The sequence below is a fragment of the Ictidomys tridecemlineatus genome, chromosome X (assembly GCF_052094955.1).
Source record: "Ictidomys tridecemlineatus isolate mIctTri1 chromosome X, mIctTri1.hap1, whole genome shotgun sequence".
Taxonomy (NCBI): domain Eukaryota; kingdom Metazoa; phylum Chordata; class Mammalia; order Rodentia; family Sciuridae; genus Ictidomys; species Ictidomys tridecemlineatus.
Genome location: NC_135493.1, coordinates 117,061,839 through 117,080,099, shown reverse-complemented (window position 1 = coordinate 117,080,099; position 18,261 = coordinate 117,061,839). Strand labels below are relative to the sequence as shown.

General features: G+C 35.7%; 1 protein-coding gene and 1 long non-coding RNA gene across 9 annotated transcripts in view; one reads left to right on the top strand and one right to left on the bottom strand.

Annotated features, from left to right (window-relative positions):
• LOC120890861 (uncharacterized) overlaps positions 1 to 18,261 on the bottom strand; it is a 130,348-nt gene that overhangs the window by 51,088 nt on the left and 60,999 nt on the right. The window lies entirely within an intron of this gene.
• Positions 1 to 18,261, top strand: part of Glra2 (glycine receptor alpha 2) — a 187,276-nt gene that overhangs the window by 133,085 nt on the left and 35,930 nt on the right. For all 8 annotated transcript variants that reach the window (XM_021722797.3, XM_040288903.2, XM_040289007.2 and 5 more), the window contains one exon: positions 16,496 to 16,645. In XM_021722797.3, coding sequence (XP_021578472.1) covers positions 16,496 to 16,645 — 150 coding nt within the window. The remainder of the gene's footprint in view (positions 1 to 16,495; positions 16,646 to 18,261) is intronic.

The following is an 18,261-nucleotide window of genomic DNA, read 5'->3' as shown; positions in this document are numbered from 1 at the left end:
ACTTTCTTTCTTGATTAGCTAGCAGCTTATTTTATCTAAAGTGTTAGTTTTCCAGTGTATTTATTTTTAACTATGTTCCTTTTTTCTAACTCATTCTTTCCTTTATTTTTAGTAATTCCTTCACTCTACTTTCCTATAGTGAATTTTATTTTTACTGATAAAATATTAAATATAAATCTCATTCTGAGTACCACTTTAGATAGGTCTTATAAATTCTGATACAAGCATTATTTTTAGATATTATGTAATTTCAGTTTACATTTCCTCTTTGATTCAAGTATTAAGATAATAAGTTCTTTCAGGGAAAGAATGAATTTATTTATTAAATTTTGTTGTTATTGTTATTTATTTCCAGTTTTATCATATTATCAAAAGAAAATATTTGCTATAGTATTTCAAGTTCTCTAAATTTATTGAAATTATCTTTTCAGTCTAGTACATGGTTGTTTTGTTAATATTTTATAAGCAGTTGTAAAGAAAGTATATTCTTTAATCTATAGAATTGAGAAAAATATGAGATCTTCCTCATTAACCATGTTATTTGGGTCTATCATTTTCTCTCATTTCCAGACTCAGCTTACTGGATATTTCTTCTGAAACATCTTCTCAAACCTTGCACACTCCAAGACCAGATGTATTCCTTTCCTCTCTGCTTCTCTAGCACTTGTACTTCCCTTTATCTTACCAATTGTTGCATTGTATTATATTTGTTTATTTACTTGTCCAAACATTCAAGGTGCTTGAGAACAGGGTCTATGTCTTATATACTGCTATATCCTAAGGATCTGACAGTTTTAATCACATAGAAGGACCTCAGAGTCACTTATTGAAAAAAATAGATAAATAGTATCATAACTTTCTTATAGAAGAAAGAATTTAGAATTCCTCTTATATAAGAAAGCTGAAGGAAAGGAGGGAGACACTAGGTAGAAAATATTAAGGATACATCAGAGTTATCTGGCAAGTAGGGAGTCTTCCAAACAAGTTATATAATAACAAGCCAGATACTGGCAGCCTACCACAATGGTACATAGATGTGGGTCAGTAGCACACCATCAGCCTAAATGCAACAGGAAAAAATGGCAGTTGCCAGTATTCATCATCACTGTCATTTTCTACTTCCCTAATTCTGTATCCTTCTTATGAATATACCACTAATTTCATACTACTAATCTAGTTTCAATGTTCAGGAACTTTCTCAGTCCTTTTTTCCCTTGTGCAATGAAAATTCAAGTCAATTAGGCCAATCTCAGTTGCGTTTTGGTTTTATTAAAATGATTTGTAATGAATTGTGACTGACTTTATCCACTTAATTTTTCAGGACATATGTACGTCCCCCAAATGGGAATCTACTAATCTAAATAAATCTTCTGAATAGTTCCTCCATCTCTATGTCTAATTATTCTTTGGGAATGTATGGAATGCCTTTAGAGCAGGAATTCATATTCAATCTTGCCCTTTGCTTTTCTTTCCCTCATCTGGAAATTGAGAGAATTCCATTAACTGATCTAGAAAGTTGCCTCAGCTCTGGAGTTCTAAGACTGCTATCCTATCATCTGGCTTTTGATATAAATCACCATTGGAGAATTAGTGAGAACATGCAAAGCAAATATTTAATTCACAATAAGTGCTCAAATGGACATGAGTGGAAAGAATAAAAAGCATTCCAAGTAGTAAAACTAGATTGAATATATGAAGTCACAGTGAAAGAAATAAGGCTTAACCTAGTACCAGGCATAGATTTGCTCTCAACTGGTCCTTTGACATTGGGAAAATCTCTCAAGGACTCTGACCTCAGAATCTCTATAACTATGGTATATAGAGATAGAATTGGTTATTATTCAACTTTTGGAAGATCAGTGTACCTTACACAACATATATTAGTTGTCCATGGTGACAATGTGCTTCATAATGTTAGGAGAAAAATAGGCCAAAATTATACAAACTTAGAATTTTCATTATGTTACTCATTAATGATATGCCTTTAATATTACCACCATGAATCATAACAGTGAATTGTAAAGCATAAGTGTATCTCTAATAGCATTTGGGAGAATAAAAACTGGAATTTACATTGTTTATCTAAAATTCCTGAAGAATAATTTTGCCTAGTTTTCTAAAAATTAATAGTTTGAGATTCAAAGCTAAAATTCAGCTGTTTCAGGCCAGAGGGTGATTTTAAAACAAGAATCTTTGGAGAAAACAGCTCCCACTTACAGCATTACTTTCAAGATACAGACATTACCCTAAATCTTTAAAGTGCTTCTATCCAGGAGATGTCACAGGAGACTGACTCTCACATTTAACTTTAATGAAGATCTTAAATTAGATGAAACTATTAATTAATCTAACTAATTTGCAATACTCAAGGCATTGACTCTAATGACATTATAAAAGTATAAGAGGTCAATTCCACCATGATGATGAGTGTTAACATGCTTGAGGACTTATAAGGTACCAGATCCAGTTCTAAGCACTACCTACTTATTTCATGTATATCTCAATACTTACAGCAAAACTATGAAGTAGGTTTCATTATTATCTCCCATTTCTCAGCTGAGAAATTCAAGGCACAGCATTATGTCATTAAGTATCTTTTAGTGAAATGCTACTAATATTTTTAATTGATGTCCTGTTGAAAGGAGTAAATTCTACTTTGGTAACATCTACATATTTATAGGCTTAAAATATAACCATGATTCCATCTTCTTAAGGAGCTTCATGCTTAGCAGAGCACATATTATTTATATGATATTTCCACAAATAAAGTGTTCCTCTTATTTCCCTGACCCCAGGAGCATTGGTATATGCTAAATAATTCTTGCACAGGATTAGGAAATACTTTCTGTTACAGTTATACAATTCTAATTTCATAAATTTGAAACTGTCTGTGCAGAGCAACAAGGAACGTGATGAGAGTTAAATTATATGGGTCATAGAGATTCCAAATTGATTTGGTACTTACTTCTTCAGGCTACTTTTTGAACTATGTCAATGCTCTGCTCTTATTGGTAATGTGCAAACCAGAGAGACATAGGGTGTTTTTTAATAATCAGGGTAGTTTTAGGAGTGTTAAATCTGCTTTTTTGCCACTGTGACCAAAAGACCTGACAAGAACAGTTTTAAGGAGGAAAAGTTAATTTGGGGGCTCACAGTTTCAGAGGTCTCATTGCACAGACTGCTGGCTCCATTCCTTGGGGCTCAAAGTGAGGCAGAACATCGTTGAGGAAGAATGTAGTAGAGAAAATCAGCTCAGGAAGGGAGAAAGGGAGGGAGAGAGGGAGGGAGGGAGAACAGGAGGGAGAAAGAGAGGGAGTGGGAGAGAGAGCTCACCAGGGACAAAATATAAACCCCAAAGGCACACCCTCATGGACCCACCTCCTCCAGCAACTCCCCGTGTGCCTGCAGTTACCACTCAGTTAATCTCTATCAGAGAATTAACAAACTGATCAGGTTAAGGCTCTCATAACCTAATCATTTCACCACTAAAGCTTTTGCATTGACTCATGGGAGTTTAGAGGAGATATCTCACATCTAAACCATAACAAGGATAATGTGTGGTATCTCTGCCATCCTGGTTCTACATGGTGACTAATATGGCAGTCATTGTTTTTGTATCAGGCTTCCATGATCTAACTTGAGGTTTGGGTTTTTTCAGTAAAATGCAGATTCAATGACAAGTATTATGGATGCAAATTGGTTGGGAGGTGGTCACAGAAAAAATTAGAGAATATGGAATATAAATAGGGAAGGGAGAAAAGAACATAACAGCATATTATTGAGTTGGTTACCATGGAAGGCAACTAAGTTTCAATCATGCTAAGGATTCACTAAAAACTGTGAACTCTCTTAAGACTTGCCCCACCAAGTAATAAGAAATCTGGGATCTTTGTCTAATACCTCTATCCTCCTGTGCCCCTGGGAGTATTCTAGGTTTCTTTGCATACATGCTGAGAAAATTACTAACGTGCCAGAGAGATCTCTCAAGCAGAAAAACAATACCTTAAGATGAGTTTCTGATGGTTAACATAATTGACCATGCACTCTGCAGGTAAACTCAGAGTACTTACTACACACATGTGATTATTTTTTCATCAGCACCATTTGTTTCTGAGCAAGGAAGTAACCATTTTTGCCAAGTTATACCTGGCACATAAAGATGGCCAATGAATACACATTGTTAGATAATACCAGAAGTAGTAAGGCTGAATAGAGGGCACAAAAGTTGCTACTGGGGCTCACAATTCTAATAACCTTAAAATTTGGACCCCATACTGCTATTGACTTGGCTTCCTCTTTCTCATCACTTTTTCTTTGAGTCACAGGATCTTAAAATAACAGAATCTTTAGAAATGATCAGTTCAAACTTTTTAGATGTTTTTTTTCAATCTCAAAGGAGGAATTTGAGGGCCATAAAGGTAAAATGATGTGAAGGAGTCTGCAAAGTCCACCAGTGGCAAAGCCAAGAACAACATCCCTAGCATATTCTCAGTGCTCTCTCCATCATAGCCCTTCTGCCTCCTCTTAGTTTATGTAAATCCTACAGGATTGATTTCTATTAAGAGACTGAAATTGATCTAAACTCTCTGAGGCAGATATGTGTAACTGATATTAGAAACTGATAGGCTCAATGAACCTAACTAAACTGTTTTCACACTTACAATTTATCTTTTAAGTATTTTGTACACTTTCACAATGAAAAATAATAATGCCTCCTGATGGTGTGGCTTTTTTTCAGTTCCTCAACACATTTATTTATGTCATTTTATTCCAAGAAGCTGTAGGATTTCTTTTTAATTACTAACAGACTCCTGCAGGCTAGTATCTATTGCAAATAAGTATCTAATTATTAGTGGATGATTTGTGCTTTGGATTTTTGTGGTAAAAAGAGAGGCATGGAGCTGACTTGCAGTCAAAATGCTACTCAGCTACAGAAAATGGGCACAGTGGAGATATGATCTTTGGTAATTTACACTAACAAAAAGGGAGATCACCAGCCTGGCCAGAGGCTTTTATTATGACATTAATTCCCAACCACTGATTGACTCGTAGCTTCTTTTCTTTTTTATTTCCCTACATGGAACCTGAAGCATGGTAGGGCCCTAGAATTTTTCCATTTTAGTTTTACTTTGCATGGTATGAAACAGTAGGTCACTGATTAGCTTCAAGAGCTTTAGGTTAGAACACACTAGGCTTAAGTGGCCAGAATCCCATGCCAAGAAAAGGAGGTTTCTGTCAAGTTGGCTCCCATGGAGACATACTTGCTGACCTGCAGCTTCCACTGTGAGCTCACATTAAAGTACAGAGCTGATGTTAAACCAGGCCACAGGTCAGAGGCTGGGCAGGAAAGCTTTTCAGCTACAATTGACTATCATTCAACTGAAATTAATATTTCATGCCATACTCTCATCAGTGAAATACTCTGACCCTCCACCAAAGCAATTCCCATCCGTCCTGCTGTAACACTCAGCTGCATTATAAGGAACCTCCATACCAGGAGTACAGTCCTTGTTCATGGGGAAATAGCCCCTTTATCAGTGAAAGTTGAACTGGGCTTCTAACATTGCCCCTATTTTGTATCCCCAGTCACCCATTTCCTAAATACCTTACCACCAGTCATATCAGAGGTCAGCTTTCATCAGGAGTACACTATTCATGACTGTCATGGAATGACAAAGAACTTGCATATATTTACCCAATACAGGTCCATCCACTTTGATAGGGTTCCAAGTTTCAGAAATTGTCAAGAGTAAGACATTTAGTCAGTGACACCTTCTTAATCTGGTCTCTTCATCTCTTTCTAAGGGGCATATCCAGTGTAAAAATCATATGCCAATAAGCTCAGCTCAGGGGATGGGCACTCTTCAGCTCTTCTATTCTCTTCCTCTCATTAAGTCCCCTCTTGGGGGCCACAAGATGCAGACCAAGAGAAAATCTTTGTTACCACCATATACACTACCAACTAGTCCAACGCCTTTCACTTAAAGCAGTCTAAAGGACAGGACTGGAGTGTTTTTATTAAATTCACCTTTTCTATTTTCTTGCTCACAAGTATGAAATTTGAACTTGGGGCAGGGTGGAGTTGGGAAGTAAATAAAGAAATGGACAAGACACAAGAAAGTGAAGCACCAATTGCTGTCTGAGAAAGCAAATTAAGGAGATTGTGGTTATCTGTCATCTTTGAACATTTTTATCACAGTACCTCCATGGCAGTAGGTGTGAAAGCGCTTCTGTTTCTTACTTGTCTATCCATCTGCATGTACTTTCTCACCTCTTCCATATCAGATATTGTCATCTGGTGAAATTATAGTCTATAATTCCTCTGACTCACCTCTGGAGAGGGAGGTTCTCTAGGGGTCAATGAAAACAAAACAAACAACAACAACAAACCAACAACCAGAGTTTGGAGTCAAGCCAAATCAATTGTGACTTTCAGCTCAACCATCCCTTAGCTGTATAATTTTGGTAAAGTTAATGAGTAAATTTAGTTTTGCTATCCTATAATGGAGATAACTCATAATGTTGTGTATTTCAAGCTTTTTTTGATGATGGTGATATTGGTGATTTGGTTTTGTTTGGTTTTTGCAATAGAATATCTCAGCCCTCATGACATACAAGAGTACTCACTACAGTGATGCTCCATTTTATGTGAACTTAGAATATGTGCATTTAAAATAGGGCAATATAAAAATATTAATAAAGTCTTAATGCATGCAGAGAACATGAAATACAACAGATTGTACTTTACATTTATTCCTCTGGGGAAAACTGCCTTGAATTATGCAAGTTTTGAATTATGCAATGTCTTCAGGAGCTTATCCCTTGCAAACCAATGTGACTGAGCATCTACAATCTGCCAAATGAGCATTAAGATTTACATGTCTTACTCAATCCTTCAATGACCCCATGGGACTAGAATCCTTGAGCCCCTACCTCAATATGAAATATGAAGAAACTGAGATTCTGAAAGGTTAAGCAATTTTCCCAGGTTCATTGATCATTCAGCTAGGATTCAATTACAAGTTGGCTTGGCTCCAAAGATGCTTCTATTCTTTCTTAATCTGTCAATCAATCACTCTCTCTCCTCTCCCACCCGTCTTGCACACATACACTGACTCCACAAACATCTATTAAGTGAAGCATCATCTCATCATCCCCCAAAAGCTTATGGTTGTCTTTCTAATACTGAGATAACCCAACTGGCTCTCTTCTTAAATGGGGCTGTTTTTCCAATAGTAGACCATTTGCTACTGACCTCCCACTCCCTTCTCTTTCCTGCTCGATAGAGAAGAAACATATATCATTTGTTTTGTCCCTGAAGGTGAAGCCACAGGAAGTAGATCATGGAAAAAATCAATAAACCTATCATCTGCAAATGTAATGAAATATGGCAGACACAAGCACAGGGAAGAAGGTAGCACCTAGTCCTGCTCCCTCCAAATGCAACCTCCTCCTCACCTTGGCTCCCCCAGCTGCCTATGAAGAGTTTCCAGAATGCCATAATGACAGAAGTTTATTCATCTTTAGTAATAATATCAATTAACTAAGCCTGTGTACTGCCTGGATGCCAAACAAACTCACTGGTCCCCAAAGGTTGTTCAGGACCATCTGAAATTGGTTGGTTCCTGCAGAAACCAGGCTGGAAGACACTGCCACCCAATGGATATTTCTGCAAACAACATCTTCATGAGTTGTGTTTATTTAACTACTTTGCCTAGAATCCAACAAGACTATTAGACATAAAGAAAAAAATGGGGAGGGGAAGGTGATACTATGATAGGCTAGGTAGTCAGTACTGTCATCATCCCTCTTTGCCAAAGAAATCTGATTTTCCCAGCATTAAACAGCAGGTGTGAGATCTTTAATTAGGCAATAAAAATGGCAACTTGGCAGTGAAACTATAAAGATAAAATTGTGTAACACCATGAATCTTTGGCACCAAAATTAATTTAACTATTTTTATTTTTTCTGATGATACAGTGACTGAGTATAGATAAAAGAAAAAACAGAAAATGAAAGCCAGAATTCTCATTTCTATCTTTGTTGATTACTAGCTGTGTAAGTTCTAGACATATATTTAATAAGCTAATTTTTTCCTTCATAAAATGGGGATGGAGAAAGTGGTGGCATAATTCATTGCACTCAATAAAAGGCAAATTGATTAAAGATACCAAAGGCTTCTATTCCATATAACGGAAGCACATCTCAGGCTACTGTGGCTAACAGGTATTCTTCATTTCAACAAGTGTGTTAATCAAAATTAATTTAAAATTTTCCAGTTCTAAATTAGATAAAATGAAATTATACTGTACAGAGCAGAAAAGCTTCTATTCTGCTTTAGCAATGGTTTGCAGGCATAGTTTGAGAATAATTAAACATTGACTCAAGCAGGAGAGTGTGAGAGATCACTGCACTTAAAGAAAAATATCTGAGAAAAGTAAGATTGCTCTATGAATTCCATTTTGTCACTTTTCTATTAAAAACAATATTTGGTTGGTCATAGCCATTGTGAATTCTCTCCATTATAGAGAACTTCCCTTCTCTGTACATGTCATAAGCAGTCCTCTTTGATTGGCTGCTGGAAGTATGGGGCTGGGGTCAGCCTGGTGGCTGGAAATGTGGATATACTTTAGTTGACACATTGTCACAGGGAAGTCTTTGCCTAAGGAATGGAGAGGGTGTCCAAGTTGTAAGGACATTCAGGTCATCCTCATACAATGACGATCCAATCTTTTATCCTGGGGAAATAGGGAGTAGAAAAATGTCTCAACACAGGAAAAACTGGCTTTCTGACACAGGAAACACTACAGTGTCTGAAAATAGAAAAAAATAAATTGTACGGTTAAAATAAATTCATGACTTGATTTTCAACTTTGAAACTAAACTGAGAATGTAGTTCATGGAAAAACTAACTCAAGAAAATTTGCTCAAGTTTTTAAAAACTGCCAAGACAGTATTGGAAATAACATTAAAGGAAAATATCTCTAGAGAATATTGACATGATGCCAAAACAACCAAGCAATTAACTGAATTCTACCATCTAACTGATATGTTCAAAAAACAGATAAATGTTTATATAGTGTCATGAAAACCTAAACTACTTGATTGGCTCTACTTTTCTGCCAGAGATTTATAAACTCTGTGAGTTGCAAAGTTATAGATATAATAAGTGTTCTTTCCCATAGTAAATGCAAATCAAGAGTAATCCAGACATAATAAGCTATCAGTTCTAAAATATGTGAGCTAAAATTTTCTTCCTTATAATTATCCTTTTATAGCTGACCCTTAATATAAAGCACTGATTATAAAAGGAATTTGAATTTATATATTGCTTGGAAAATTTGACATTCAATAGAAATTTATGGGCACTTACTAAATGGCCAAAGACTTGTCCTCAGTCACAGAAAAAAACATTATTAAATCTTATACTTTGAATATTCTACACTTTGGGTGGATACAGCAAATATTCATTAGGTAAATATTAAACTAAACAATTCTAACTGTAAGAGCATTAGAAATTCTAAAGATGAGTTGGTACACTGTGGGCTAGGATAAGCAAAGAAAGTATCACTTTGGAAATGGAATTTGAGCTACTCCTTGAGGAATTGTCTAGAAATAAACAGGTAAAAAAATGAAGGAAGAATGTAGATCAGTATTCCTCAATCCTATAACACTATTAATTTGGGGGACTAAGTAATTCTTTGTCATGGGTGGGCATCCTATGCTTTGTTGGGTACTTAGCAGCATCCTTGTATTCCTCTACCTCTAAAATCAATAGCAACTCTGCACTTCTCAGTTGATATGATCAAAACCATCTTTATATACTGCTGAACAGGCTGGGGATATACCTCAGTTGGTAGTGCTTGCCTCGCATGCATAAGGCCCTGGGTTCAATCCCCAGCAACACACACAAAAAAAATGATAGAGACCGCTGAATGTCCTAGAGAACAATATCATCTCTGGTTGAGGACCACTGAACTAGATATAGATCTCTGGGTTTGGAGCTTTTTTCTCTATTGGGGATCAACTTCAAATTATTGGCATTTGGGCTAGATAAGTTTTTGATGGGGCCATTCCTGGGTATTATGTTTAGCAACATCCTTGATCTCAATCTACTAGATACCAGTAGCACCTCCCTCTGGTTGTGATAACCAAAACTATCTCCAGACATTGCTAAATATCTCCTGGGGTGCAAAATCACCTCCTTCATTTGGGAACCACTGATACAGACAATGAGTCATCAGTGAGAATGGATTTGACTTCCTCAGGAGTAAATAAAATTGCTTAAACAAAACCCAAAGTCTGTGTTAGGAAAGAGTGGAATAAGATTGAGTAACTAGAGCAGACACATGCTGTGCAGGATCTCAAACACCAGAGCTTATAATAGGCTGTCACCAGTAGTTCCTAACCACATATGTTTCAAAATGAAATTGGTGCTTTAAATTTAATCATAGAGAAGCAAAAGGACTAAGTGCCACAGGGAGGAACTGAATGCAGAAGGACCAGTTATGAAGATGTTATAATAATAACCAGGTCTAAGCATCAATGCTGGGATTGTAGTGAAAAAAAGAGAAAAAGAGTAAACCCAAGGGTATTTTGCAGAAAGAAATGTTGAGTCTGTTCAGTAGAGTGAGTATTAGAGATAAAGGCAAGGAGGAAACCAGTGTTAAAACCAGGGTTGCTTGTGAGAAGAAATATTATAATGAGATGATTAGAAAAGGAGGGGATGTTAATGAGTTTGATTTTACAAATACTAACTGTAGACATCTTAGAATCAACACAGGTGTGCTTGAGAAGTCAGGAATGCAGGATGGATTTGGGAGCTTTGAAAACACAATGCCCTGAAATCTCTAAGGATTAATTGAGGTTGCTTTTTCATTCACATCACACTCTACTCTGAAGCAGGTGGCCCTAGATCTTTTAGGAACCCAGGCTTCTTCCATCTTATGGCATTTCCATCTTGAACAAATGACACTCAAGGTGGCTATAGAAGGGTTAAAATCCAAAGATCTCATGGAAGATTTTAGAAGATTTTAGTAGCACATACAACTTCTGCCACATGCCTTTGGGGATCCAACTGCACTGGCATATCTAGTTTTGCTGGAAGAAATAGGATGCATGGGAACTTGGACAATCTGTGGTATAGGAAAGATACAGATACACACACACATACACACACACCACTCCTATCACTCCAGGTACATATGAATAAAAAGAGAGCTATAGGTCTGGATGAATTCATTGAGGATTTGAAGACGGAATAGAAATCGAATAGGATAGAATTCACAGAACACAGTAAATGGAAGATGTTCCACAAAGGATTCAGAGATGTTGTCAGAGAACCTGAAAGAGAACCAGCCTTGTGTAGAAGTGGAAAGTGTCAAAAAAAAAAAAAAGTAGAGGCAAATTCCCATAAGAAGGGGAAAAGTTTGCTTTTGCTAAGACTTTGGCTTTTGGATCACCATGATAATTACAAGAAGACTTATATTCTGTACCCTACTTCAAAACTATCATTAGCTTATCATCATGAGCAATTTAACACCAAACCTATCTGGCTTTCAATGACATTTTACTGGCCCATCCGTTTACCTCTCACCATACAACCCCTGAGTACCCAACATGTCCATGTCACTGGGTTTCTCACTATCTCCCAATTCCACCGTATTCTTTCCCATTCTTAGGGTTTTGCCTTTACAGCTTTTTCTACCCAACAAAGTACTGGCTTTCCTCAAGCCCTAAATTAAATGCTGCCCCTTTCAAAATTGAAGGCTTTTCCCCTATCAACATCAACCTCCCCATATTCCACCAGTTTTTGGTCCTTCCTCTATTCTGACATGTAGAAACATCTACATTGCATCAGTTATGCATTCATGTGACTGTCTCACTCAACAGACCATGGGTTTCTTAAGCCCTGAAACAATGCCACAGGGAAGTGCAACACCAGTACAAACAAGACTACAGTCTAGGTCACAGGGTGGCAAATGTTTTCTTGTGAGACCATTTAGTATTTTAGGATCTGGGGGCCATTAGGTTTTTGTCACCACTGTGCCATTTTAATACAAAAGTAACCATAGATAATATATAAATAAAAATTACTGTGTTTCAATAAAACATTATTTACAGGACATGTAGTAGGCCAGATTTGATCCTTGGGTCATAATTTGCTGTTCTCTAATCCCAGTGAAAGCTACTTTCTGGTACACAGTGTGATGAAAGTCCTCTAAAGTATAATCTAGGAAGTTCTAGGAAGAATCAATATGCATATCTATCATCTTTATATCTTCTGCCCCATATCCCACAGGAAGTAAAGTATCTTCCTCATAGTAGACTCTAATCATTTTGTTTAAAAAATATTTTGGAATTAAATTTGCCCAAAAAGATACCAATTTAGTGAATCATAATAGTATTTTGAGAGTTTAATTACCTTTGAAAACTGCCTTGCAAATTTGTAGTAAAGTAATTCAGGAAGGGATCATGTAAGCCCCAAAATCATAAAAAGAATGAGACAGGAAAAAATGTGAGCAAAAAAAAAAAACAAAAAAAAACAAAAAAAAAAAAAACCATGTAAGGATTAGGCCCCAAAGAGAGAGAATCTGACATTAGAGCTAGATAGAAGCTACAAAAAGGAATTTCAACCCTGAGGGACCAACACCAAGGGCATCACATCGTATGTAATAGACATCTCACAACACCTCTAAAACTGTGTGAATAATGCATTTATTGCCAGCACTTCAATGCTGAAAAGATGTTTGTGATTTGGAGGAAACTCAGAGACCAACCAAAATGATTAAGAGACTAAAAGAATTCATTTATGAGCAGCTAAAATGAGGTCAAATACTTATGTGGCCTGCTGATGGTCAGAAGAAGATGTGGAAAAGGTCCACAAATTACTGAATATTGTACACATCAGGAAAGGTAGGAATGATGGTCAACTCTATTGGATATAGTTCTTGGTATGGACATATCTTAGGCACTGACAAATTGTTCTCTTTATTGGGTCTTAAAACATTTACAGGCCATCTGAATAATAAATAACTGGGAATACTGTGATTGGTAATGTTCTATTATTATAGGAGAGTGGGATTGCAGTACAAGATAAAATTATTGCTTATTAAAATTTTCTGGGAATGCGAGGTGTGTTGAGAGAATTCAAAATTGCTAATATTCCTCTCTTAGAGAGGTTTCAAATATATGCAATTATAGATAATAGGATATAGTTGAGAATTACTGAAATTCAAGCACAAATATGCAGAAAACTTGATATTTCTTTCCTTTTTTTCTTTCATTTATTTACTCATTCAATGATCCATTCATCCTAAATAACTAATGTCAGGATCTGTGGTGGTGATACAAATAGTAATATTGCACAGAACCAGTCCTCTAAAACAAACAAACAAATAAAAAATACTTTTACAGCCCATGGATAGGGTCAGGGAAGCAGGTGAACTAAGAAGGAACAGACAAATTCAATAGACAGAGTAAAATAATAAAGAAAAAATGGCCCCTAACTCAGAAGGGAGGAAGAAAGAAGGTTAAGGAGGCTTCCTGAGGGAGTGGGTATTTGTGCCAGATGCTGAGGGATTCTGAGGAGTCCATTAATCACTCACACACACACACACACACACACACACACACACACACACACACACACAAATGGGAATAAGCATCCTAAGTAGGAAAAATGATATATTTAAAGGGCTAGAGATGACAAAGTGCTAGACCACTGTGTCACAGCATATGTGGGACTGACAAGTAGTTTAAACTGTCTGAAACAAATAATGTAAGCAAGGCAGGCGGTCATCTTAAATAATTGGGATACAATAGGATTGTGATTTTTATTTTCCTTGTTAATACTTATCTTTTTCAAATCTCTTCCACTAACAAAATCACCCTTATACAGACAAACAGTTGCAAACAATCTATATACCACTTATTCTGTGCTTGACACTAGTTTTAGCTCTTTACTTATATTAAGTGGTTTTATCTACATAACAACTCCATGAGGTAAATACTATGATTGTTCATATTTTACAGGTTATACAACTTGCAGAAGTTAGAGATATAGTCAGCAGCAAAGTTGTGATTCTTACTTGGGATATTTCTCTCCAGAGTTCTGCTTTTAAGTCCTCTGTGCCACTGCTAACTTTCTAAGTCAAGAGTCTATTTTTCTATCATTTATTCCTATAATTCATCTAAAAACTTATCTAACAAATAAGCTGAGACAGTCAAATATTTGGGTGGAAAATTTTCATAGCAACAAAATTAATATTCGCAAAAATGAAATAGAAAACAAACTAAATATCCTATAATGTAAAATGATTAATCATAGCATGCACCATTACGCAAGCCTTGAGAATTATGATTTAGAAAAAAGTTAAATGACATTGGAAATACTATACAGGCCAAAGGGAAATGCAAGATACAAACTAATAGTATGTTTATATTCAGAAAAGAAATACATTAGTTAGATAAAGTTTCAATTCTAATCGTGGCTCTGTTACTTGTTAGCATTGTGACCTTGGGTAATAATTCAGCCCTTTTGTACTCCAGTTTCCTCATTAGCAAATGAGGCAATAAATTGTTTTGAGGGTCAAAATTAATACATATTCAATACTTATGATGCTTGCTAGCAATCACTTAATGATAATATAAAAATTTAGAAAAGCCTATATAAAAATTAGAACTGAATAGTATACTCACCTGGCAGTTTTTAAAGTGTCTTTTGTAATCTGGGATCCAATGCTACAATATTTTTCATTTCTTTTCTTCCCTATACTTTAAAAAATAATTGTAAATTGAGTGACAAAGGGAATATTCTCCTTTGCGAATAAAAAGTATTTGATTTCAGAATCTGCATTGTTAAATTATAAGACTTACTAAACACTTAACTAAACACCAAAGTGCTAAAAATGTAGTTTCCTTTTTTTTTTTTTTTTTACCAGATACCTTCTCAAGGTTAGAGCCCTGATATTTTGGTTGAATACTATTGAACTGTGTGAATTTAATACTACTTAGAACTGTTGTCATGTGAAGATCAATAAATAGATGGAAATTACAAATTGGTTTTTAAAAAAAGCCTAAGGCTATGCAGAGTTTATTTCTCATTCAAGTTTGAAATTATCTTAATTATACTTATTTTTAGGTGTCAGAAAGATTAAAAGGAAGTGAGCAGTTTTAAAAATAGGGTCCTCTTCATTTTACCTGAAAGTTTTATTTTTCTCTTTTTTATTAAAGAGATCTTATGTTTTTAATTGATAAGTAAAAATTTTGTATACTTATAATATACAACACAATGTTTTGAAATACCTATACATCGTGGAATGGCTAAATCAAGCTATTTAACATATGCATTTACTTAAACAGATTTTGTAGTGAGAACAGTTAAAATCTATTTGGGGCTACTTGAGCAGTCGGGCTATACTGAGCAGGGATGAAGCTACTTGAGCAGTCAGGCTATACTGAGAAAGATGGAACAAAGCAAACAGGGCAGGGGGCCATGTGACTTTCACTGCTCTGGCCAGGATCTTCTAAGTAGAACCAATGCATTGCCTATACACTTACATTTTAGATGTCATAATCTTTTTTTTTTAACTTTTTGATTGTCACACAGTATTTTTACATACTAATGAGGTACAATGTGATGTTTTGAGGTATTATTTTCCTTGGTACTGGGAATTTAACCCAGGGCCTCATACATGCTAAGTGTATGCTTTATCACAGAGCTACATGTCACCCCACAATGTGATGTTCAGATTCATGTATATAGAGTAATAATCAACTCAAGGTAATTAGCATGTCCATAACCTTTTATCATCTCTCTCTGATAAAACATTCTCTCTTCTGACTACTTTGAGCTAAATATATCATTGTTATTCATATCCACCTGTACATAACACAGAACATCAGAATTTATTCCTCCTATCACAATGCACCTGATTATCCATCCCTCTGCAACATCACCAACCCCCTACTCTCACAGTCTCTGGTAACCACTATCCTAATCTCAACTTCTCTGAGACCAATTTTTTTGATATCACATGAGTAAGATCATGAAGGGTTTGCCTTTCTGTGCCTAACTTATTTCACTTAACATAATATCTTCTAGTTCCATCCATGTTGATGCAAATGAATACAGTTCTACCTTTTTATGGCAGAATAGGACTCCATGGTGTATATATACCACATTATATTTTTTTGTGGTGCTGGGGATTGAACCCAGGGCCTTATACATGCAAGGCAAGCACTCTACCAACTGAGATATATCCCCAGCCCCACATTATCTTTACCCATTTCTCTGTTGATGAACATTTAGGCCATTTATTGCAGAACTATTCACAATAGTTTACCAACTTTTTTAGGGAAAGGATAGAAAGAAAATCTTTGACTCAGGAAATGAGGTTATTCTGCTGCTCACACCATTAGGAATCTGATTTTCCTGAAAGTTTTCATTGCTTTTCTCTCTCTCCCCAAACCTCTCTCCCTTTCTCTCTCTCAGGTCTCCTATGTAAAAGCGATTGACATTTGGATGGCAGTGTGCCTTCTGTTTGTGTTTGCTGCCTTACTGGAATATGCAGCGGTGAACTTTGTCTCCAGGCAACACAAGGAGTTCCTACGCCTCCGAAGAAGACAGAAGAGACAGAATAAGGTACAGTGGGCCCTCAGTACAAAGTTATGTACAACCTGGGGTGATTAATCAGGCAATATAATTCAGAAAACAGAACACAGAATGACCAAGAAGCTGAAGTTAATTTGTGTTCTAATTTGTCTTAGTGTGTTTATTGTTATTCAAATCAGTCTTTTAAATTTTGGGATGGAATTATCAGATTTGGCAAATAAAAATACAGGAAATGCAGTTAAACTTGAATTTCAGATAAAGAAACAATTTTTATTATGAATATGCCCCAAATATTGCATAGTATATACTTAAAAATAATTTTCTTAGTATATTTGAAAATCAAATTTTACTGAGCTCTCTATATTTTATCTGGCAACTCCAATTAGGTATGTATACCCAATTTGAAAATGTTACTTTAAAATTCTTGCTATTTTGAATGTTCATAATTTGTGTGTATGTGACCATGTGTGCACATAACTGATCTGATTGACTTTTTTTCATCAATTGTTCCAGTTTTATGTAAATAATGCTCTCATGGTAATAGCATGTCCATCATGTAGACTGCAACTTGACATATCCAATTGAACTGATCTTATTGCCTCCACTTCAGTGTAGAAACCTAAGCCTTACACTATCCAGAGGTTTGAGGTTTGAAATATATACCTCAAGATCTCTAGTTCAAGACTATCATGCTAAGTGAAATAAGCAAGACCCAGAAAGTCAAAGGTGAAATGTTTTCCCTGATATGCAGAAGCTAGTACAAAATAAAGGGGGGGGAATGAAATGGGGGATTCCATCAAAATAGAAGAAAGATCATTGGAGTAGAAGAAGGAGATTCAGGGGCAGGAAGAAAGGACAGAATAAGGAAAGAACAGTGGAATGAATTGGACCTAAGTTTCCTATGTAATATATGAATATACTACAGAGACTCTAACCATCATGTATATGTACAAGACACTAATTTAAAAAAAAACAAGCAAACAGCAGAAATATCAGTAGAGTAGAGGAAAGGGAACAGGAGAAGGAAAGGACTAGGGTAAGGAGAAGTACTGGTGACCAAGCTAGGGCAAATTATATTCCATACATTTATAATTGTGCCAAAATGAATCCTAATGGTATGTATAACTGAGATAAACCAATAGAAAATGGAAAAATAGAAATACAGTTCAGCAGCTCTAAAACTTATCTGCATATTAGAATCAACTGGGTTTTATGTATTTTTGAGAATTTTTTTTCATATTTATTTATTTATTTTTATATATTGCTGAGGATTGAACCCAGTGCCCCACATATGTGAGGCAAGCTCTCTACCACTGAACCACAACTCCTGCCCAATCAGTTGGGTTTTAATTTCCTGACCACATCCCACACCAATTAAATCCCCATTTCAGGATAGGATATAGGCATCAGTATTTCTGCAGCTCCCCCAGGCAATTCTACTGCATGGACATGTTTGGAAAGCACTGTTTTGGTCTATGACCAAATCTCATATAAGATACCAGAAGGCTTACAGCTGTTTTCTGTTTCAGACTCTGAGAGGGAAACATGCCCTTGAATATAAGAGAATATTACCTCTTGTAATAATATTGCTAGAGAACCAAGTTAAAATTTTAAGTATAGTATAACTAAAAAGAACAAATACAAAT